At 42.3% G+C, this 24367-nt stretch overlaps 2 protein-coding genes across 2 annotated transcripts; one reads left to right on the top strand and one right to left on the bottom strand.

Annotated features, from left to right (window-relative positions):
* The first annotated feature begins 528 nt into the window (after window positions 1-528).
* Window positions 529-21679, top strand: LOC121542786 (zinc finger protein ZFAT). Its single transcript, XM_045208314.1, has 20 exons — window positions 529-686; window positions 1570-1734; window positions 1777-1782; window positions 2400-2678; window positions 10558-10615; window positions 10657-10733; window positions 11185-11332; window positions 11639-12002; window positions 12105-12725; window positions 12761-13862; window positions 14037-14269; window positions 14427-14511; window positions 14783-14932; window positions 17390-17563; window positions 17802-17890; window positions 18102-18240; window positions 19796-19920; window positions 20063-20183; window positions 20358-20503; window positions 20675-21679. The coding sequence occupies exons 1-20, from the start codon at window positions 668-670 to the stop codon at window positions 20900-20902; spliced, it is 4329 nt and encodes a 1442-aa protein (XP_045064249.1). The 5' UTR covers window positions 529-667; the 3' UTR covers window positions 20903-21679.
* On the bottom strand, window positions 21680-24279 carry LOC121542787 (putative ribosome-binding factor A, mitochondrial). Its single transcript, XM_041852327.2, has 7 exons — window positions 23932-24279; window positions 23652-23682; window positions 23279-23449; window positions 22919-23031; window positions 22611-22695; window positions 22446-22510; window positions 21680-22353 (listed from the first exon to the last, which is right to left on the bottom strand). Exons 1-7 carry the CDS (start codon window positions 24174-24176, stop codon window positions 21975-21977), a joined length of 1089 nt encoding a protein of 362 aa, XP_041708261.2. The 5' UTR covers window positions 24177-24279; the 3' UTR covers window positions 21680-21974.
* Between the last annotated feature and the right edge of the window lie 88 nt (window positions 24280-24367).

The raw sequence follows: 24367 nt of genomic DNA, 5'->3' as shown, positions 1-24367 counted from the left end.
CTCAAATGTGTATTGATTGACCCTGCTTCTTTTATTCCTTGGGATGTTTATAATGTATATCCCAGTTTACAGCATACTATTAGCCTAACATTTTTATGGACCTGGTTTAAAATGGTAGTGATTGCTGAAGAAAATGCACATTCGTTCACAAACTGAAATGGAAACTGTGATAACTGATGTTATTGCCAGTTCACACACCTGTATTCAAAATCCATGTAAGCTACATACATTTTAAGCTTAATCATTTCATCACATTATTTATATAAAGTACAGTTTTCTACTGTTATGGGAACAAATTTCACAACCATTGAGCATGTATATCTGGGCGTGAGTAACCAATATTGATATGTCAGAGGATTTTGAATTAAGGAGAGTACTGTACACGATCCCATTCGAAAGAGAAGAATGGAGTGGAAACCTTTCACAAATGTATCAAGGGTAGGCTATGGCTATTGGTCATCCCAGCCACAGGGGGGCGCACATCCCAAACCAGCCTGCTGCTCTCTCCACAGGAAGACTTTATCCGCCATATTTATTGTCGCAGATTCGCCAGAAACCTTCCTCAAAACAAATAAAAATACGATTTTGAATTACTTATTCAAGATTTAATGTAGATATGTACATTTATTTATGTAACTCTTAGGATATTACGTTTTATTTTACAAACATGGAGACGTCAAATGCAGGTAACTACTCGATTGTTTACCTTTTCGTACAGGACCATCTCGGAGAAATAACATTTCTTAGCTAGGTAAAAGTAGCAAGCTAGCCAACAGATGTAGTCAAATTACTCATTATGTGAAGTTTCTTAAACGCTAAAAGTGTGGCACATAATTACCGTGACCAGCCACAACATTGACAGCACATTTATTGCAGCTAAATGTCCGGCATAAAGTTATTGGATTTAGTTAGCAAACAAAGTATTTATCACGAAACTGTTCCTGTTTCTCCCAGCGTGTAGCTAGCTTTATCCATACTGCAGAGGAGTCGGGAGTTAAACCATCTTTGCTGTTGCAGTGGTAGCTAAACCTGTCAGGAGAGCTACAGAGCCAACCAATAAACTATATTGCACTGACCTCATTCCATTTCAGTATTCTCAGCTTCTATTTGCTAGGCTGGCTTGGATCATGTAGGCCCTAGCTAGGATTGAATTCAATATTTTGAATGAAAGAGAGGGAAGTAGCTAGCTAGAGGAAAAATATGCAGCCCCTGACTAAAGAATGAACCACACAGAACTAACTATAAAGGCCAATGCACTGCCAGCATATTGAACATATCTAATTTCCTTTTAAGTCATTTAGCAGACACTCTTCTCCAGAGTGACATACAGGAGTGGGTCACAATGATCATACCCTTTTTTTCTTGCGTACTGGTCCCCCGTGGGAACCGAACCCACAATCCTGGTGTCGCAAGCACCACCATGGTCTACCAACTGTCAATTAAACTTTCAATGTGTAATCATATTATTATTAGGCCGTCTTCCACTGTAAAAAAAATGGCCCCTCATTTATCTGCAGCTTTGTTCATAAATACACATTAATCTTGGCCTGCCTGGCTGTTAATTCACAGGTGGGACTTCCTCCATCTTCATGTGTAAACTGTGCAACCTGTTCTCCCCACACCGAGCACAGCTCCTCTCCCACGTGTCTGAGAAGCACCACACAGAGGAGCTCAACCCTGATGACATCATTGTGGCCCTCATGCCATTGACAGCTCCACTGGAGAAGGGTGGAGGTGAGCACCTCTTCAAAGCAGCCAGGGCTACTAAGGGTGGAGGTGGAGGTGAGCACCTCTTCAAAGCAGCCAGGGATACTAAGGGTGGAGGTGGAGGTGAGCACCTCCTCAAAGCAGCCAGGGATACTAAAGGTGGAGGTGAGCACCTCCTCAAAGCAGCCAGGGATACTAAAGGTGGAGGTGAGCACCTCCTCAAAGCAGCCAGGGATACTAAGGGTGGAGGTGAGCACCTCTTCAAAGCAGCCAGGGATACTAAGGGTGGAGGTGAGCACCTCTTCAAAGCAGCCAGGGATACTAAGGGTGGAGGTGAGCACCTCTTCAAAGCAGCCAGGGATACTAAAGGTGGAGGTGAGCACCTCTTCAAAGCAGCCAGGGATACTAAAGGTAGAGGTGAGCACCTCTTCAAAGCAGCCAGGGATACTAGGGCATTGCAACAACCGACTGTATTATCATGTTTCTTTGTTTTTCACCAAAGGTGAACGATCTGAATAATTGGCTACTGAGTGCCTCGGTAGTCCTTCAAACATTTGTAGCAGATTGTAATCCGATTTTGACAGCTCTTTTTAATCCAGTACTAGGTTTAATTTGTGTCTGGGAAACCGGCCCTATAGGTCTGTCTATTTGTAATAGAGTGATTGATGGCAGTGATCATATTTCCCCCACAGATAGCCCTGTCAAGAGGAAACGAGGACGTCCTAAGGGCTCAACCAAGAAGATTGTAGCTGATGGGCCCATGACAGAGACTACTAGCCCCAACCAGAAGAAGCAGAAACAACAGACAGTAGAGGCCCAATCAGAAGCTGGGCCAGTGGAAGAACCAGAGGACGACAATGCTCTGGACTGCAAGAAGTGCAACCGTGTGTTCGGCAACAAGCGACAGATCATGAAACACATCTGCTTGATAGACCTCAGAGAGGATGGGGAGGAGGAGGAGGAGGACAACGGTATGTGTGAAGTGAACTGTTTTATGCTCAAATGCTTAGTGTCTGTTTAGAATAGATTGGAATATAATAGTGCTTTATGGTCCATCTAGGGATGCGTCCCAAATGGCACCCTATTCCCTATATAGTGCACTACTTTTGACCAGGGCCCATACACTACATGACCAAAAGTATGTGGACACCTGCTTGTCGAACATCTCATTCCAAAATCATGGGCATTAATATGGAGTTGGTTCCCCCTTTGCTGCTATAACAGCCTCCACTCCTCTGGGAAGGCTTTCCACTAGATGTTGGAACATTGCTGCAGGGACTTGCTTCCATTCAGCCACAAAAGTGAGTTTGGGCACTGATGTTGGGCGATTAGGCCTGGCTCGCAGTCGGCGTTCCAGTTCATCCCAAGGGTGTTCAATGGGGTTGAGGTCAGGGCTCTGTGCAGGCCAGTCAAGTTCTTCCACACCGATCTCGACAAACCATTTCTGTATGGACCTCGCTTTGTGCACGGAGGCATTGTCATGCTGAAACAGGAAAGGGTCTTCCCCAAACTGTTGCCACAAAGTTGGAAGCACAGAATCATCTAGAATGTCATTGTATGCTGTAGCGTTAAGATTTCCCTTCACTGGAACTAAGGGGCCTAGCCCGAACCATGAAAAACAGCCCCAGACCATTATTCCTCCTCCACCTAACTTTACAGTTGGCACTATGCATTTTTATTTTTATTTTTTTATTTCACCTTTATTTAACTAGGTAAGCCAGTTGAGAACAAGTTCTCATTTACAACTGCGACCTGGCCAAGATAAAGCAAAGCACTGCGATAAAAACAACAACACAGAGTTACATATGGGGTAAAAAAACAAAGTAAAAAATACAACAGAAAATATATATACAGTGTGTGCAAATGTAGCAAGTTATGGAGGTAAGGCAATAAATAGGCTATAGTGCAAAATAATTACAATAGTATTAACACTGGAATGCTAGATGTGCAAGAGATTATGTGCAAATAGAGATACTGGGGTGCAAAAGAGCAAAATAAATAACAATATAGGGATGAGGTAGTTGGGTGGGCTAATTTCAGATGGGCTGTGTACAGGTGCAGTGATCGGTAAGGTGCTCTGACAACTGATGCTTAAAGTGAGTGAGGGAGATAAGAGTCTCCAGCTTCAGAGATTTTTTGCAATTCGTTCCAGTCATTGGCAGCAGAGAACTGGAAGGAATGGCGGCCAAAGGAGGTGTTGGCTTTGGGAATGACCAGTGAGATATACCTGCTGGGCGCAGACTACGGGTGGGTGCTGCTATGGTGACCAATGAGCTAAGATAAGGCGGGATTTGCCTAGCAGTGATTTATAGATGGCCTGGAGCCAGTGGGTTTGACGACGAACATGTAGTGAGGACCAGCCAACAAGAGCGTACAGGTCACAGTGGTGGGTAGTGTAAGGGCTTTGGAGACAAACGGATGGCACTGTGATAGACTACATCCAATTTGCTGAGTAGAGTGTTGGAGGCTATTTTGTAAATGACATCGCCGAAGTCAAGGATCGGTAGGATAGTCAGTTTTAGCGAGGGCATGTTTGGCAGCATGAGTGAAGGAGGCTTTGTTCGCGAAATAGGAAGCCGATTCTAGATTTAACTTTGGATTGGAGATTCTTTTGTGAGTCTGGAAGGAGAGTTTGCAGTCTAACCAGACACCTAGGTATTTGTAGTTGTCCACATACTCTAGGTCAGACCTGTCGAGAGTGGTGATTCTAGTCGGGTGGGTGCCAGCAGCGTTCGATTGAAAAGCATGCATTTAGTTTTACTAGTGTTTAAGAGCAGTTGGAGGCTACTGAAGGAGTGTTGTATGGCATTGAAGCTCGTTTGGAGGTTTGTTAACACAGTGTCCAATGAAGGGCCAGATGTATACAAAATGGTGTCGTCTGCATAGAGGTGGATCTGAGAGTCACCAGCAACAAGAGCGACATCATTGATATACACGGAGAAAAGTGTCGGCCCAAGAATTGAACCCTGTGGCACCCCCATAGAGACTGCCATAGGTCCAGACAACAGGTAGCATTGGGGCAGGTAGCGTTCTCTTGGCATCCGCCAAACCCAGATTCGTCCGTCGGACTGCCAGATGGTGAAGCGTGATTCATCACTCCAGAGAACGCGTTTCCACTGCTCCAGAGTCCAATGGTGGCAAGCTTTACACCACTCCAGCCGACGCTTGGCATTGCGCATGGTGATCTTAGGCTTGTGTGTGGCTGCTCGGCCAAAGAAACCCATTTCATGAAGCTCCCGACTAACAGTTATTGTGCTAACGTTACTTCCAGAGGCAGTTTGGAACTCGGTAGTGAGTGTTGCAACCGAGGTCAGACCATTTTTACGCGCTTCAGCACTCGGCGGTCCTGTTCTGTGAGCTGGATGTCCTTTGGGTGGTGGACCATTCTTGATACACACAGGAAACTGTTGAGCGTAAAAAACCCAGCAGCGTTGCAGTTCTTGACACAATCCGGTGTGCCTGGCACCTACTACCATATCCCATTCAAAGGCACTTCAATCTTTTGTCTTGCCCATTCACCCTCTGAACGGCACACATACAAAATCCATGTCTCTGGTTGAAGGGGATTTCACAAGTGACATAAGGGATCATAGCTTTCACCTGGTCAATCTATGTCATGGAAAGACCTATATCTATATGTTGACCATCTAAATGTCTATATCTATATGTTGACCATCTAAATGTCTATATCTATATGTTGACCATCTAAATGTCTATATCTATATGTTGACCATCTAAATGTCTATATCTATATGTTGACCATCTAAATGTCTATAACTATATGTTGACCATCTAAATGTCTATATCTATATGTTGACCATCTAAATGTCTATATCTATATGTTGACCATCTAAATGTCTATATCTATATGTTGACCATCTAAATGTCTATATCTATATGTTGACCATCTAAATGTCTATATCTATATGTTGACCATCTAAATGTCTATATCTATATGTTGACCATCTAAATGTATATCTATATGTTGACCATCTAAATGTCTATATCTATATGTTGACCATCTAAATGTCTATATATATATGTTGACCATCTAAATGTCTATATCTATATGTTGACCATCTAAATGTCTATATCTATATGTTGACCATCTAAATGTCTATATCTATATGTTGACCATCTAAATGTCTATATCTATATGTTGACCATCTAAATGTCTATATCTATATGTTCACCATCTAAATGTCTATATCTATATGTTGACCATCTAAATGTCTATATCTATATGTTGACCATCTAAATATCTATATGTTGACCATCTAAATGTCTATATCTATATGTTCACCATCTAAATGTCTATATCTATATGTTGACCATCTAAATGTCTATATCTATATGTTGACCATCTAAATGTCTATATATATATATGTTCACCATCTAAATGTCTATATGTTGACCATCTAAATGTCTATATCTATATGTTCACCATCTAAATGTCTATATCTATATGTTCACCATCTAAATGTCTATATCTATATGTTGACCATCTAAATGTGTCTATCTATATGTTGACCATCTAAATGTCTATATCTATATGTTGACCATCTAAATGTCTATATATATATGGCCATCTAAATGTCTTTCTATATGTTGACCATCTAAATGTCTATATCTATATGTTGACCATCTAAATGTCTATATCTATATGTTGACCATCTAAATGTCTATATCTATATGTTGACCATCTAAATGTCTATATCTATATGTTCACCATCTAAATGTCTATATCTATATGTTGACCATCTAAATGTCTATATCTATATGTTGACCATCTAAATGTCTATATCTATATGTTGACCATCTAAATGTCTATATATATATGTTGACCATCTAAATGTCTATATCTATATGTTGACCATCTAAATGTCTATATCTATATGTTGACCATCTAAATGTCTATATCTATATGTTGACCATCTAAATGTCTATATCTATATATATGTCACCATCTAAATGTATATCTATATGTTGACCATCTAAATGTCTATATCTATATGTTGACCATCTAAATGTCTATATATATATGTTCACCATCTAAATGTCTATATCTTATGTTGACCATCTAAATGTCTATATCTATATGTTCACCATCTAAATGTCTATATCTATATGTTGACCATCTAAATGTTTATATCTATATGTTGACCATCTAAATGTCTATATCTATATGTTCACCATCTAAATGTCTATATCTATATGTTGACCATCTAAATGTCTATATCTATATGTTGACCATCTAAATATCTATATCTATATGTTGACCATCTAAATGTCTATATCTATATGTTGACCATCTAAATGTCTATATCTATATGTTGACCATCTAAATGTCTATATCTATATGTTGACCATCTAAATGTCTATATCTATTTGTTACCATCTGTCTATATGTTGACCATCTAAATGTCTATATCTATATGTTGACCATCTAAATGTCTATATCTATATGTTCACCATCTAAATGTCTATATCTATATGTTGACCATCTAAATGTTTATATCTATATGTTGACCATCTAAATGTCTATATCTATATGTTGACCATCTAAATGTCTATATATATATGTTGACCATCTAAATGTCTATATCTATATGTTGACCATCTAAATGTCTATATCTATATGTTGACCATCTAAATGTCTATATCTATATGTTGACCATCTAAATGTCTATATCTATATGTTGACCATCTAAATGTCTATATCTATATGTTGACCATCTAAATGTCTATATCTATATGTTGACCATCTAAATGTCTATATCTATATGTTGACCATCTAAATGTCTATATGTTGACCATCTAAATGTCTATATCTATATGTTGACCATCTAAATGTCTATATCTATATGTTGACCATCTAAATGTCTATATCTATATATTACCATCTAAATGTCTATATATATATATATTTCACCATCTAAATTCTATATGTTGACCATCTAAATGTCTATATCTATATGTTGACCATCTAAATGTCTATATCTATATGTTGACCATCTAAATGTCTATATCTATATGTTGACCATCTAAATGTCTATATCTATATGTTGACCATCTAAATGTCTATATCTATATGTTGACCATCTAAATGTCCTATATCTATATGTTGACCATCTAAATGTCTATATCTATATGTTGACCATCTAAATGTCTATATCTATATGTTGACCATCTAAATGTCCTATATCTATATGTTGACCATCTAAATGTCTATATCTATATGTTGACCATCTAAATGTCTATATCTATATGTTGACCATCTAAATGTCTATATCTATATGTTGACCATCTAAATGTCTATATCTATATGTTGACCATCTAAATGTCTATATCTATATGTTGACCATCTAAATGTCTATATCTATATGTTGACCATCTAAATGTCTATATCTATATGTTTGACCATCTAAATGTCTATATCTATATGTTGACCATCTAAATGTCTATATCTATATGTTGACCATCTAAATGTCTATATCTATATGTTGACCATCTAAATGTCTATATCTATATGTTGACCATCTAAATGTCTATATCTATATGTTGACCATCTAAATGTCTATATCTATATGTTGACCATCTAAATGTCTATATCTATATGTTGACCATCTAAATGTCTATATCTATATGTTGACCATCTAAATGTCTATATCTATATGTTGACCATCTAAATGTCTATATCTATATGTTTGACCATCTAAATGTCTATATCTATATGTTGACCATCTAAATGTCTATATCTATATGTTGACCATCTAAATGTCTATATCTATATGTTGACCATCTAAATGTCTATATCTATATGTTGACCATCTAAATGTCTATATCTATATGTTGACCATCTAAATGTCTATATCTATATGTTGACCATCTAAATGTCTATATCTATATGTTGACCATCTAAATGTCTATATCTATATGTTACCATCTAAATGTCTATATCTATATGTTGACCATCTAAATGTCTATATCTATATGTTGACCATCTAAATGTTTATATCTATATGTTGACCATCTAAATGTCTATATCTATATGTTGACCATCTAAATGTCTATATCTATATGTTGACCATCTAAATGTCTATATCTATATGTTGACCATCTAAATGTCTATATGTTGACCATCTAAATGTCTATATCTATATGTTGACCATCTAAATGTCTATATCTATATGTTGACCATCTAAATGTCTATATGTTGACCATCTAAATGTCTATATCTATATGTTGACCATCTAAATGTCTATATGTTGACCATCTAAATGTCTATATCTATATGTTGACCATCTAAATGTCTATATCTATATGTTGACCATCTAAATGTCTATATCTATATGTTGACCATCTAAATGTCTATATCTTGTTGACCATCTAAATGTCTATATCTATATGTTGACCATCTAAATGTCTATATCTATATGTTGACCATCTAAATGTCTATATCTATATGTTGACCATCTAAATGTCTATATCTATATGTTGACCATCTAAATGTCTATATCTATATGTTGACCATCTAAATGTCTATATCTATATGTTGACCATCTAAATGTCTATATCTATATGTTGACCATCTAAATGTCTATATCTATATGTTGACCATCTAAATGTCTATATCTATATGTTGACCATCTAAATGTCTATATCTATATGTTGACCATCTAAATGTCTATATCTATATGTTCACCATCTAAATGTCTATATCTATATGTTCACCATCTAAATGTCTATATCTATATGTTGACCATCTAAATGTTTATATCTATATGTTGACCATCTAAATGTCTATATCTATATGTTGACCATCTAAATGTCTATATCTATATGTTGACCATCTAATTGTCTATATCTATATGTTGACCATCTAAATGTCTATAACTATATGTTGACCATCTAAATGTCTATATCTATATGTTGACCATCTAAATGTCTATATCTATATGTTGACTATCTAAATGTCTATATCTATATGTTGACCATCTAAATGTCTATATCTATATGTTCACCATTTAAATGTCTATATGTTGACCATCTAAATGTCTATATCTATATGTTGACCATCTAAATGTCTATATCTATATGTTGACCATCTAAATGTCTATATGTTGACCATCTAAATGTCTATATCTATATGTTGACCATCTAAATGTCTATATCTATATGTTGACCATCTAAATGTCTATATCTATATGTTGACCATCTAAATGTCTATATCTATATGTTGACCATCTAAATGTCTATATCTATATGTTCACCATCTAAATGTCTATCTATATGTTCACCATCTAAATATCTATATGTTGACCATCTAAATGTCTATATCTATATGTTGACCATCTAAATGTCTATATCTATATGTTGACCATCTAAATGTCTATATCTATATGTTGACCATCTAAATGTCTATATCTATATGTTGACCATCTAAATGTCTATATCTATATGTTGACCATCTAAATGTCTATATCTATATGTTGACCATCTAAATGTTTATATCTATATGTTGACCATCTAAATGTCTATATCTATATGTTGACCATCTAAATGTCTATATCTATATGTTGACCATCTAAATGTCTATATCTATATGTTGACCATCTAAATATCTATATCTATATGTTGACCATCTAAATTTCTATATCTATATGTTGACCATCTAAATGTCTATATCTATATGTTGACCATCTAAATGTCTATATCTATATGTTGACCATCTAAATGTCTATATCTATATGTTGACCATCTAAATGTCTATCTATATGTTGACCATCTAAATGTCCATCTGCTCTGTTTTATTGACTGATGCTTAGTTTTCATGATCTCTCCCCACAGACAAAGAGTTTGAGGCTCAGACCTGGTGCATCAGAGAGACAAAAGCGAGGACGGAGAGGCTCAACGAGGCCACGGCCCTCCGCTCTGGGTTTCCCTTGTGAAGGAGCAGGAACAAGCAGGAAGCACCAAGAACCCCATCATCAGTGTGGTTCTCACCGCTCACGAGGCACTTCCTGGTAAGTCACAACTACATTATGGATGCGGCCCAATTGGCACTCTATTATCTACAGGGTGCGATACTTTTGAATAGGGAATAGCGTGTAGGGAATAGCGTGTAGGGAATAGCGTGTAGGGAATAGCGTGTAGGGAATAGCGTGTAGGGAATAGGGTGTAGGGAATAGCGTGTAGGGAATAGCGTGTAGGGAATAGGGTGTAGGGAATAGCGTGTAGGGAATAGCGTGTAGGGAATAGCGTGTAGGGAATAGCGTGTAGGATCAACCTGAGGATCTTCAGATTTTAATCCAGAAAAGTATAGATTCACAATGTTGCTGTTGGTACATTTTCACCTGAGTTTTATGCATGAAAAATCAGGAAGGTTTATAGTCTATGTGTTCCCGATGACTTGTCTTTGTATCTAGGCTGTATAAACGTTTATATTTGTATCTACCTGTGCATTTGTTTATTTAGGTGCGACAAGGATAGTGCCGATCGAGGCCACCCCAGCAGAGCCGACTGTTACTGCAGACACAGACTCTCAGGAAGCGGGACAGAAGAGAGGTTTTCAGGAATATTCCATACAACAAGCTGCTTATGAAGTGCCATTAAAGTCAAACAGGTACAGACGTGTGGTTGTACAACACACAGTAGCTGAAGATAAACTACCCAGACTGTATTGTGGCATTAATAAATGGAACATAATGATGTCTTGAGTGAACTGAATCAATGTAGTCTACAGTATTATCTAGCAGAGTGAAATGTCAGTCTAGTCTACTATATTCACCACTTCAATGGACGTGTCAACAACAGATTTCAGCTTTGTTACTGTAGATACGAACATAACGTTTTTGCTATAGCTCAAATTGTCTTTTGGCAAGTTACTGGTTCTACTGTATGTATATTGCAACATTCCTCGTTCATACAGAATAGGACAGACCCAGTTGAAGATCTTCACCTGCGAATACTGCAACAAGGTCTTCAAGTTCCGCCACTCCTTGCAGGCCCATCTGCGAACCCACACCAACGAGAAACCCTTCAAGTGCCCACACTGCGACTACGCCAGTGCCATCAAAGCCAACCTCAGCGTTCACATGCGCAAACACACGGGAGAGAAGTTCAGCTGTGAGCACTGCTCCTTCCAGTGCCTCAGCAAGGGCCACCTCAAGGTGCACGTGGAGAGAGTTCACCACAAGATCAAGCAGCACTGTCGCTTCTGCAAGAAGAAGTACTCTGACGTCAAGAACCTGCTCAAGCACATCAGGGAGAGCCACGACCTGGAGGACAAGAAGGTGAAGGACTGCTCTCTTTTTTAAATCTAACATATGCCTTTATACTGTCTTTATTATGAGATCTTATTGATGTAGTTATTAATAACATGTATTATTATGAAGGTGAAGGACTCCTACCATGAGTACAGTCTACAGACCAGAGAAGGCAAGAGGCAGCTCCTCTACGACTGCCAGATCTGCGACCGCAAGTTCAAGAACGAGCTGGACCGCGACCGCCACATGATGGTCCACGGCAGCGAGAGGCCGTTCGGCTGCGAGCTGTGTGACCACGGCTGCACCAAGTTCCAGGCTCTCCAAGCACATGTCCGCAAGCACCCCTTCCTCTACGTGTGTGCTGCCTGCCAGCAGAGGTTTGTCAGTTCCGTGCGGCTTAAGGCCCACCTGAAGGAGGCTCACCCAGAATCAGAGGAGGCGGCCGGGTTCTCAGAGTCCATCAACAGCAGCTTCTGTCTGCTGGAGCCGGGGGACGACATCAAGAGAGAGATGCTGAGACAGGATGAGATCAGGATGGCTGAGGAGCTGTCTCTACTCAACGCCCAGCAGGAGGAGGATGAGGAGGAGGCCCTCGCTGGTGACCCTTCAGAGGAGCAGGAGGAGGCCCTCGCTGGTGACCCTTCAGAGGAGCAGGAGGAGGCCCTCGCTGGTGACCCTTCAGAGGAGCAGGGGGAGGCCCTCGCTGGTGACCCTTCAGAGGAGCAGGAGGAGGCCCTCGCTGGTGACCCTTCAGAGGGAGCAGGAGGAGGCCCTCCGCTGGTGACCCTTCAGAGGATCAGGAGGAGGCCCTCGCTGGTGACCCTTCAGAGGAACAGGAGGAGGCCCTCGCTGGTGACCCTTCAGAGGAGCAGGAGGAGGCCCTCGCTGGTGACCCTTCAGAGGAGCAGGAGGAGGCCCTCGCTGGTGACCCTTCAGAGGAACAGGAGGAGGCCCTCGCTGGTGACCCTTCAGAGGAACAGGAGGAGGCCCTCGCTGGTGACCCTTCAGAGGAGCAGGAGGAGGCCCTCGCTGGTGACCCTTCAGAAAAACAGGAGGAGGCCCTCGCTGGTGTCCCTTTAGAGGAACAGGAGGAGGCCCTCGCTGGTGTCCCTTCAGAGGAACAGGAGGAGGCCCTCGCTGGTGACCCTTCAGAGAAACAGGAGGAGGCCCTCGCTGGTGACCCTTCAGAGGAGCAGGAGGAGGCCCTCGCTGGTGACCCTTCAGAGGAGCAGGAGGAGGCCCTCGCTGGTGACCCTTCAGAGGAGCAGGAGGAGGCCCTCGCTAGTGACCCTTCAGAGGAGCAGGGGGATGGGGTGGAACAGGGAGAGGGGCTGGGAGAGTGGGAGGAACAGGTGGTCCCTGATCCGGGCCCTAAGGGGCAGACTGTAGAGACATACGTGTTGAACCAACCTGCACAAGAGACTGAGACTCTACAAGACAGAACTGAGCCAATCAGTCCTGAACAAACCCAGACAACAAGCAAAGGCACGGCCCAGGAAGTAATCAGCGAGGAGAGACCTGATAAGACACTGATGGAGGAAGACGAGCCTCATGGGGAGAATAACGTCACTGTGGCTGAACAAGACACTTTGGTAGAAAGGCCTTCAGGCAAGGAGGAATCAGTGGGCCACCAGCAGTATCCTGAAGAAGACAAGGGTTCTTCATCAACATCACAAGGTCATGTTGAGGAGACTCTCCGGTCTTTGATTCAGGGGGAGGTCATAGGTCAAACAAACACTTCAGCAGGACCACAAGGAGAGGATGGTACAACGGAGGAGAGGAGCGCATTCCAACAGATTCTAGATAAGCTGCAGAAAAGGCAGCTGAACATGGTTGTCTTTGAGAGAATACGGAAAGTATACGGGGACCTGGAATGTGAATACTGTGGTAAGAATATATCACGCAAATATATTGACATAGAAATCATTTTATTATAGCAGTATAAATTGCATTTTTACAAGAGTTTGTAATTTCAGCTATTTCATCATTTCATATGTGTTGGTAATTCATCTGTAAACCACCTGTTTTCTAGCCACGTGTTTTTTTTTGTTCCCCGTCTAGGAAAGCTCTTCTGGTACCAAGTCCACTACAACATGCATGTGCGCACTCACACAAAAGAGCATCTACATTACTGTACCCAGTGCAGCTATTCTTCCATCACCAAGAACTGCCTGAAGCGCCATCTAATCCAGAGACACAGTAACGTCCTGCTCCAGTGCCCCATGGAAGACTGCCAGTACTGCACACCTGACAAGTACAAGCTGCAGGCCCACCTCAAAACACACTTTGACAACGTAAGTCTGGGACCGCGTCCCAAATGACACCCTGTTCTCTATATAGTGGGCAACTTTTGATCAGGGACCCATAGGGGACACATCATCTGATAATTATAGCACGTTTCTGTTTTTTGATGATTTTGGACTCTAACGTCATTAATTTTTAATATTAAAGGAGAAGAAAAGCTTTGCTTGCCCTGTGTGTGAGGAAACGTTCACTGAAGATAAACTTAAGCTTCATATCAGGAACTTTCATCCAGGTAAGAGACCGGAAACTAAGCCCGATCTTTGTTTGGGTGTTCTCTGTGGAGTTTGATTTTGTTCACAACAGCAGAGCGTTAATGATGTTTAAATCTAAAAATCATACCCATTTCCTGATTTGAAGCCAGCCATAAAGGTAAGTAAGCCTTGTCCGAGCCGGAACGGCCCATAGGGCAGGAGCCTTTCTGAAGCTCGAGGCAGCTTTAATGTACATGTACACCCCCTGGGGCAGGACGCTAGCTATGTGGGTAAAACCATCTCTATCCGCAGATACGCCGATGAACGCCATCTCTGAGGCGCTGGGGGTGAGGGTGCAGATGAAGGGCTTGATCGGGAAGAGAGCGTCCAAGTGCCCTTATTGTGACAGCTACTTCATGAGGAACGGAGCAGATCTACAGCAGCACATCTGGGCTCACGAAGGTAGGACATCAAACTAAATAGGCAGGGTAACAAATGACGTCCTGTTCCTTATAATGCCTTCTACTTTTGGACAAATAAAGTGGTTTTCTCCACATTTAAAAGGCAATAGCAACTACCACACTTAACCTTTTCGAGGATTTTTTTTACTTGTAATGAATGTGCAATGTGGTTGTCTTATCGATGTGATATGTGGTTGTCTTATCGCTGTGATATGTGGTTGTCTTATCGCTGTGATATGTGGTTGTCTTATCGATGTGATATGTGGTTGTCTTATCGCTGTGATACAGTGGGGGAAAAAAGTATTTAGTCAGCCACCAATTGTGCAAGTTCTCCCACTTAAAAAGATGAGAGAGGCCTGTAATTTTCATCATAGGTACACGTCAACTATGACAGACAAAATGAGAAGAAAAAAAATCCTGAAAATTACATTGTAGGATTTGTAATGAATTTGCAAATTATGGTGGAAAATAAGTATTTGGTCAATAACAAAAGTTTCTCAATACTTTGTTATATACCCTTTGTTGGCAATGACACAGGTCAAACGTTTTCTGTAAGTCTTCACAAGGTTTTCACACACTGTTGCTGGTATTTTGGCCCATTCCTCCATGCAGATCTCCTCTAGAGCAGTGATGTTTTGGGGCTGTCGCTGGGCAACACAGACTTTCAACTCCCTCCAAAGATTTTCTATGGGGTTGAGATCTGGAGACTGGCTAGGCCACTCCAGGACCTTGAAATGCTTCTTACGAAGCCACTCCTTCGTTTCCCGGGCGGTGTGTTTGGGATCATTGTCATGCTGAAAGACCCAGCCACGTTTCATCTTCAATGCCCTTGCTGATGGAAGGAGGTTTTCACTCAAAATCTCACGATACATGGCCCCATTCATTCTTTCCTTTACACGGATCAGTCGTCCTGGTCCCTTTGCAGAAAAACAGTTCCAAAGCATGATGTTTCCACCCCCATGCTTCACAGTAGGTATGGTGTTCTTTGGATGCAACTCAGCATTCTTTGTCCTCCAAACACGACAAGTTGAGTTTTTACCAAAAAGTTATATTTTGGTTTCATCTGACCATATGACATTCTCCCAATCCTCTTCTGGATCATCCAAATGCACTCTAGCAAACTTCAGACGGGCCTGGACATGTACTGGCTTAAGCAGGAGGACACGTCTGGCACTGCAGGATTTGAGTCCCTGACGGCGTAGTGTGTTACTGATGGTAGGCTTTGTTACTTTGGTCCCAGCTCTCTGCAGGTCATTCACTAGGTCCCCCCGTGTGGTTCTGGGATTTTTGCTCACCGTTCTTGTGATCATTTTGACCCCACAGGGTGAGATCTTGCGTGGAGCCCCAAATCAAGGGAGATTATCAGTGGTCTTGTATGTCTTCCATTTCCTAATAATTGCTCCCACAGTTGATTTCTTCAAACCATGCTGCTTACCTATTGCAGATTCAGTCTTCCCAGCCTGGTGCAGGTCTACAATTTTGTTTCTGGTGTCCTTTGACAGCTCTTTGGTCTTGGCCATAGTGGAGTTTCTGTTTGAGGTTGTGGACAGGTGTCTTTTATACTGATAACAAGTTCAAACAGGTGCCATTAATACAGGTAACGAGTGGAGGACAGAGGAGCCTCTTAAAGAAGAAGTTACAGGTCTGTGAGAGCCAGAAATCTTGCTTGTTTGTAGGTGACCAAATACTTATTTTCCACCATAATTTGCAAATAAATTCATTAAAAATCCTACAATGTGATTTTCTGGATTTTTTTCCTCAATTTGTCTGTCATAGTTGACGTGTACCTATGATGAAAATGACAGGCCTCTCTCATCTTTTTAAGTGGGAGAACTTGCACAATTGGTGGCTGACTAAATACTTTTTTCCCCCACTGTATGTGGTTGTCTTATCGATGTGATATGTGGTTGTCTTATCGATGTGATATGTGGTTGTCTTATCGATGTGATATGTGGTTGTATTACCTACCTTATTTGAATGCATTGACTGTAAATCACTCTGGATAAGAGTGTCTGCTAAATGATCACTGACTGTAAATCACCCTGGATAAGAGTGTCTGCTAAATGATCACTGACTGTAAATCACTCTGGATAAGAGTGTCTGCTAAATGATCACTGACTGTAAATCACCCTGGATAAGAGTGTCTGCTAAATGATCACTGACTGTAAATCACTCTGGATAAGAGTGTCTGCTAAATGATCACTGACTGTAAATCACCCTGGATAAGAGTGTCTGCTAAATGATCACTGACTGTAAATCACCCTGGATAAGAGTGTCTGCTAATTGATCACTGACTGTAAATCACTCTGGATAAGAGTGTCTGCTAAATGACCACTGACTGTAAATCACTCTGGATAAGAGTGTCTGCTAAATGATCACTGACTGTAAATCACTCTGGATAAGAGTGTCTGCTAAATGACCAAAATGTAAATGCCGCTGTATCTCTTCCCCCTGTTAGGAGTGAAGCCCTTCAAGTGTTCCCTGTGTGATTATGCCAGCCGCAGCAAGAGCAACCTGAAGGCCCACATGAGCAGACACACCACGGAGAAGACACATCTGTGTGACATGTGTGGCAAGAAGTTCAAGTCCAAGGTCACTCTGAAGAGCCACAAGCTGATGCACACAGAGGACGGTGAGAGAAATCCATACGCTTTGAGATCTAGGGCGGGGTTCCAAATAATGGCACCCTATTCACTATATAGTGCACTACGTTTGACCAGAGCCCAATAGTAGTGCACTATAAGGGTGCCATTTGGGACACGTCCACGATTTGAGATCCAGTGGGGGTAACATTTAGTATTTTATCTTTGACAGTACTAACCAGCAGGTGATTATTGTCCCCCTGTCTGTGTCCCTCCTCCATACTGTAGGTAAGCAGTTCAAATGTACAGAGTGTGATTACAGCGCTGTACAGAAACCTCTGCTGGTGAGACACATGGAGCAGCACGCCTCTTTCAAGGTGATCAGACGAGGGGAGTCTTTATACAACGCTTCTATAATACAGTCGCTAGCGTCAATGTATCAACACCAGCCAATAACTATTTCAACTTCCACTACCATAAAATACTTTCGGACAGCTTAAGGGATCGCACAATGTTTCTTCAGAAAAAATGACCCATTTTCTAGTCTTCATTTATTGTTTGAAGACAACTGAAATGTGTTTTCCACAGCCCTACCGCTGCGGCCACTGTCACTACTCCTGTAACATAGCAGGACCCCTGAAGAGACATTACAGCAAGAAGCACCCCGACCAGGAGTACTGTAACGCAGGGCCTGGGCCAGCCACCTCTGAGGCGGTGGAACAGCAAGGTGAGTCCCTCAGCAAACACACACTGACCTCTGGAATGGACAAAACATTTGTGGAGATCATACTGTACCAACCAGAAACCCACATTTTACATATATATTAACATTTAGCAGACGCTCTTATCCAGAAAGACTTTGTGTATTCAACTAAGTTTAATGGGGAAAAACAAGCACATATCAGTCATATCAGTTCAAGTAGACCAGTCTTCAAAATAGAACATGGAATTAGTCTTTACTCAGTAAAGCAAAAGGAGAAACCTGCATACTGTTTCGGTTCCCTATGAAAATGTTCGTATTAAATGACTAATACAAGTGCTTTGGTACATGGATCTCTTCAACCAGGTGGAGTGTCCTGTGTGTGACTATGTCCTGTATCGCTAGGTGGAGTGTCCTGTGTGTGACTATGTCCTGTATCGCTAGGTGGAGTGGAGTGTCCCGTGTGTGACTATGTCCTGTATCGCTAGGTGGAGTGTCCTGTGTGTGACTATGTCCTGTATCGCTAGGTGGAGTGGAGTGTCCCGTGTTTGACTATGTCCTGTATCTCTAGGTGGAGTGTCCCGTGTGTGACTATGTCCTGTATCGCTAGGTGGAGTGGAGTGTCCTGTGTGTGACTATGTCCTGTATCGCTAGGTGGAGTGTCCCGTGTGTGACTATGTCCTGTATCGCTAGGTGGAGTGGAGTGTCCTGTGTGTGACTATGTCCTGTATCGCTAGGTGGAGTGGAGTGTCCCGTGTGTGACTATGTCCTGTATCGCTAGGTGGAGTGTCCTGTGTGTGACTATGTCCTGTATCGCTAGGTGGAGTGGAGTGTCCTGTGTGTGACTATGTCCTGTATCGCTAGGTGGAGTGAAGTGTCCCGTGTGTGACTATGTCCTGTATCGCTAGGTGGAGTGGAGTGTCCCGTGTGTGACTATGTCCTGTATCGCTAGGTGGAGTGTCCCGTGTGTGACTATGTCCTGTATCGCTAGGTGGAGTGGAGTGTCCCGTGTGTGACTATGTCCTGTATCGCTAGGTGGAGTGTCCTGTGTGTGACTATGTCCTGTATCGCTAGGTGGAGTGGAGTGTCCCGTGTGTGACTATGTCCTGTATCGCTAGGTGGAGTGTCCTGTGTGTGACTATGTCCTGTATCGCTAGGTGGAGTGTCCTGTGTGTGACTATGTCCTGTATCGCTAGGTGGAGTGGAGTGTCCTGTGTGTGACTATGTCCTGTATCGCTAGGTGGAGTGGAGTGTCCCGTGTGTGACTATGTCCTGTATCGCTAGGTGGAGTGGAGTGTCCTGTGTGTGACTATGTCCTGTATCGCTAGGTGGAGTGGAGTGTCCCGTGTGTGACTATGTCCTGTATCGCTAGGTGGAGTGGAGTGTCCTGTGTGTGACTATGTCCTGTATCGCTAGGTGGAGTGTCCTGTGTGTGACTATGTCCTGTATCGCTAGGTGGAGTGTCCTGTGTGTGACTATGTCCTGTATCGCTAGGTGGAGTGGAGTGTCCTGTGTGTGACTATGTCCTGTATCGCTAGGTGGAGTGGAGTGTCCCGTGTGTGACTATGTCCTGTATCTCTAGGTGGAGTGAAGTGTCCTGTGTGTGACTATGTGTACGGCACCAAGTGGGAGATGAACAGACACCTGAAGAACAAGCATGGCCTCAAAGTGATTCAGAGTGACGTGCTTGGTCTGAACCAATGGGAGGTAAGGTTTCAAACGCTCCTATATATGGTCAATATTAAGATGTTTTTCCTATGTTTAGACACTGTGTTAAGTGTGTGTGTGTGTGTGTGTGTGTGTGTGTGTGTGCGTGCGTGCGTGCGTGCGTGCGTGCGTGTGTTCTGAGGTGGTGGAGCAGTCGATGGAGCAGCCTCTTACCCAGTACCTCCACATCACTGAGACAGAGGACCCTCAGGGGACCGAAGCTGCCGTGTCGGCCCTCCAGGACCTCAGGTTCACAGAGAACGGTTAGGACAAGTAGTCAGCACTTAGTTAGCCTGGTCCCAGATCTGTTTGTGCCCCTTGCCAACGCCATTGCTCCTTGTCAAGCCACATACGACAAGAGTGACAAGGAGTTGATACATCCTTGGTTTGCGCACTGTGTTTCATGTATTTGAATGCATTCCTCTCGCTCTGCTTAGGGATGGCATCGACCACCACAGAAGGGCTGGATCCCACAGCGGTTAACATCCTCCAGCAGATCATTGAGCTGGGGGCAGAGTCTAATGATGCCACGGTGGCCTCCATGGTGACCATGGCCCCTGGCAGAGTGACCGTGGTGAAGCAGGTAAGGCTTGTGTCCCAATTGAAACCTTATTCCATTTATAGTGTACAACTTTTAACCAGGGCCCTCTGGTCAAACGGAGTGCACTATAAAGAGAATATGGGTGCTTGTGCCCTTGTCATTTGGGACATCTCACTCCCAACACGTTCCATTCCTCTTTCCACCATCTTCCAGGTGGGTGAGGAGGAGCAGCAGGGGACCCACACTGTGATGATCCAGGACTCCTTCCAGCAGGCAGCCTCCATGGGTCTGGGTGAGGAGCACCATCTGGTGGTGTCGTCTGACGATGTGGAGGGCATGGAGACGGTGACTGTGTACACTCAGGGAGAGGATGCCTCCCAGTTCATCGTCTATGTCCAAGAGGCTGTGCAGACCGAGGAGCATACTGTGGAATCTATCTGAGCAGGACAGGGCATTGGTGCAGGGATGGAGGAGCAGTCAACAGTTTCATCCTGGGTCATTCAGAAGGTGGAAGACAATTTGAAACAGGGAGGTACTACCTGAACTTGTCCAGTTAGAACACAGATTTGAATTGTTCCGTTGCTAAACATTTTGCTACAGTGTGCCCTATTGAACTCCACCCTGGCTTGCTCTTTGAAACCCACACCCAATCTCCAATGGATTTGATTGGAGTAACATAGTGACTTGAAATGTATCATTTCATCGCTTAGGCCTTTTCTTTGTGATTAGCATTTCCTTATGTCAATTCAACTTAATATATCAAAGGCTTTTCTTAGAAAACAAGATTTTGGAATGTACTTTTTATACAAGTGTAAAATTACTTTAAGGGAATAAAATGTGAACCTGGATAATTCAAATATTTAGGCCGGGATTCAATCTGTGTAACGTTGTTGACAATGAGCCTTTTAAAGGCTATGTTACCGCGTTCACGGTAAATGCTGCAGACGTTGTCTCAATCGGAAATTAGCTTTAAAAATGTCAAGCGCACTATAACACGGTTTTAGATAGAATCTCGGCCTTACTTAGCTAGCATAGTTGCAGTTTTCGTATGATGTGCCTTTCTTGAATGTTTACAACTGATCATTTACAGGACTAGATACTTTAGAGGTCTAGATTGTTGATCATGTTTTTCTATACCCCCCCATCCTGTTGACTAACATTTCTACACATATTGGAATGTAAGTCAATGAACAATTAAACGTATCATGACAAACTCAATACCTTGAAAGTGTTTATTGACATGAACAATTCACCCATGTCTGATCTCTGGTGTAAAACAACCCAAACACACTAATACACATGTATGAAGAGTGGATCTCCAGTACACTGCTCATTCATGCTGCCTTCAAATGCTCCTCTGAAGTGTGAAATACAAGGTTCCGACGGGGAAACAACCACTTGAACGACTCTCCCAAGTCGAACTTCCGAATGGGAAAGTCGTCGATGGAGATGATACCCGAGATTAAAAGTTGTGACGTTTCGTCACTGACCTTTCACCTTTTGAACTAAGGATCTAGGACTTCCTGCTCTCCTCAGCCATGAGTTCTCTGACCTGGTCATCTTCCTGGCTGAACGCCCGGCCGTCCTCCCCCTCCCCCTCCCCCTCCTGACCCTGGCTGTGTCTGGACAGAAGGTACTCCTTAGGAGTGATGTCATCATCAATGGGCCGCTTGGACTTCTTCTTCTTCTCCATTACCTTCTGCTTCCTGTACTCGGCCAGCACCTCCAGCTGCTGCAGTGTGAGCTCTGGTGCCAGGGTGTCTGAGGTAGTCTCTTTGACCCTCAGTTTGTAGTCCAGGATCTGCTTGTTGAGAGCTTCGTGGTCCACCCCGAACAGCACAGGTTTTTTAGACGTGGTGGGCTGTCCTGATTCCACTACATGCAGTTGTTCTCTGTAAGAAATTAGATGTATTAAGTAAACTTTTAAAGTCAGTCACTTGACTGTATTTACTATTTGAGCTCCAGTCATCAAAGACTGTCTCACCCCAGTCCGTCTTTCCCGTCCTGATCTTCAGGACCAAAGTCAGCCATCTTGAGTAGGTTTTCAACCTAACAGCACAGTGGACAAGCACAAAGTCCATCAGCACAAAGTATTTTTAATACATTTTGAATATCGTTTGTGTTCTAATGAATATGAAATACCAAGTACCTCAGACATGGCTGCGTACTGTTTATCCTTTATGAAAACCAAAGGAGGGACGCCACCAAGGGTTTGATGAGCCATAATGAGGTACCTGTTAACAACAGAGAAGCACAGGGGTTCTCTCTAACATTATCCTGAAACAACCTAGCCTGAGTGTCAGTCTCTGTGTGCTATCCTGCCAACTCCTTGTCATGTTAAGTTTGTCTTGACAAGGACCGCAATGCAGTTGGCAAGAACACATAGATCTGGAACCAGGCTAGAAACAATCCTCACAGAAAGAGAAGAGTACTGCTATTTTATGACATAGTGCTTACCTTATACGAGGGCTGCTCTTGTCCAGTGCTTGCTGAATCTGGTTATCCCTCTCTGACATACCACTGGTTTTCCAATAGACCCGGCAACTAGAGAAGTCTGCAGGCAGTGAGACCTGGTGTGACACAGACAAGTTGCCATTTGAATGGAACTGTCCACAATACTAACACCAATCCTATGAAGCTACCTTGCATTAACAAAATGTCATTGAATATTTCAGTCCAAGTTGAAGTACTTCCTAGCCTGGTCCCAGATCTGCAAGTCCTCTTGCTTACTTCAATGCTGTCATTGTCAAGCCAAACATGACAATGGGTTGGCATGATGGCACAAACACAATGGCACTCAGGCTAGGTTATTCCTACCCTTGAGATGTCCACACTGTAGTTGTAGACCTCAGAGTTGACTTCAGGGGAGCTCAGTAGATCAGTGATGGCCTTGTACAGGATAGAGTTGAGGACTCTGGTGCGCATGTTGTCCTCTTGGTTTTGTTTCTTAGGTGGCTTCAGAGCACTGAGCTGACTGGACGGTGGCGCCTGTCAGAATTACACAAAGGTTAAAGTGTGAAACGAGATACAGCAAGCCTGAGTACCAGTCTGTTTCTACTGTCTTGACAACTCCTTATGGACTTGTTATGTCAATGATAACAATGGAGCAGGCATTGCACAAACAGATCAGGGACCAGGCTAAGAATAAGTATAATTACAATCTAAATCATGAATGAGACAGTGTACCAACCTTGGGCGGTGTTTCATACCAGAGCTTCTTCCTGTTGAAGACATGCAATGAAGAAAAGGTTACACAAGTCATAGCAGAAGAGGAGCCTGGTAGCTAATCCGTTTGTGCTCATGCCAACTCCATTACTGTCATGTTGGCTCAAACAGACTAAACACAGGCTAGCAAGAGTACTACTAGGCCGATTACTTGAAACTTGATAGTTAGGCTAGCAAGACATGATGAATCAAATCAGACAACTCGGGACATGCTACCAAAACGTCAAACCATAACGTTCTCTTACTTTGTTTTGTTGACAAACTTCCTCATCAGGTTTTTACCAGCACAATTGGAAGAAGTGTGAAAATCTCTTCTGCCATGACAAACTGATGAGATGGAACGGTGCTCGCAGTTCAAATGATGGAATCGACGCTGAAGATCAAGTTCGACGCTGCCGCTGGTCCGTTTCTTCATAGCCATACCACTGCTCGCGTAATGCTGAAGAACTAGACATTGTTTTAATCTTGAGTATGCATTAATTCCAAACATAATCAATATGTTTCTCAAACCTTTAAAAAGCGAGTTAATTTTTCGGTCGCACACCAGCTACCTAGCCAGCATGTATGTAAACATCACCTTGCGCAACTAGTAATGTCTGTCTGAAGAATGGGTTAAGGCAGAAGCAATCGATGGCAAAGCTACTTCATAAAAAAATATTTATACAATTGTTATATTCTACT

This window comes from Coregonus clupeaformis, chromosome 28 (genome assembly GCF_020615455.1).
Source record: "Coregonus clupeaformis isolate EN_2021a chromosome 28, ASM2061545v1, whole genome shotgun sequence".
NCBI classification, from domain to species: Eukaryota; Metazoa; Chordata; class Actinopteri; order Salmoniformes; family Salmonidae; genus Coregonus; species Coregonus clupeaformis.
Note: the sequence above shows the minus strand (reverse complement) of the source record. Positions and strands in the feature narration are given on the sequence as shown.

What these genes read in the sequence shown, in the direction of transcription:
- LOC121542786 (XM_045208314.1), top strand. An exon ending in TATCAGGAACTTTCATCCAG is followed by an intron (nt 14,512 to 14,782) that starts GTAAGAGACCGG and finishes CTCTATCCGCAG; the next exon opens with ATACGCCGATGAACGCCATC. An exon ending in GCTGATGCACACAGAGGACG is followed by an intron (nt 17,564 to 17,801) that starts GTGAGAGAAATC and finishes TCCATACTGTAG; the next exon opens with GTAAGCAGTTCAAATGTACA.
- LOC121542787 (XM_041852327.2), bottom strand. Translation starts at nt 24,176, where the DNA reads ATGTTTGGAATTAATGCATACTCAAGATTAAAACAATGTCTAGTTCTT. An exon ending in AAGTTTGTCAACAAAACAAA is followed by an intron (nt 23,683 to 23,931) that starts GTAAGAGAACGT and finishes TGTCTTCAACAG; the next exon opens with GAAGAAGCTCTGGTATGAAA. An exon ending in GACGGGAAAGACGGACTGGG is followed by an intron (nt 22,354 to 22,445) that starts GTGAGACAGTCT and finishes AATTTCTTACAG; the next exon opens with AGAACAACTGCATGTAGTGG.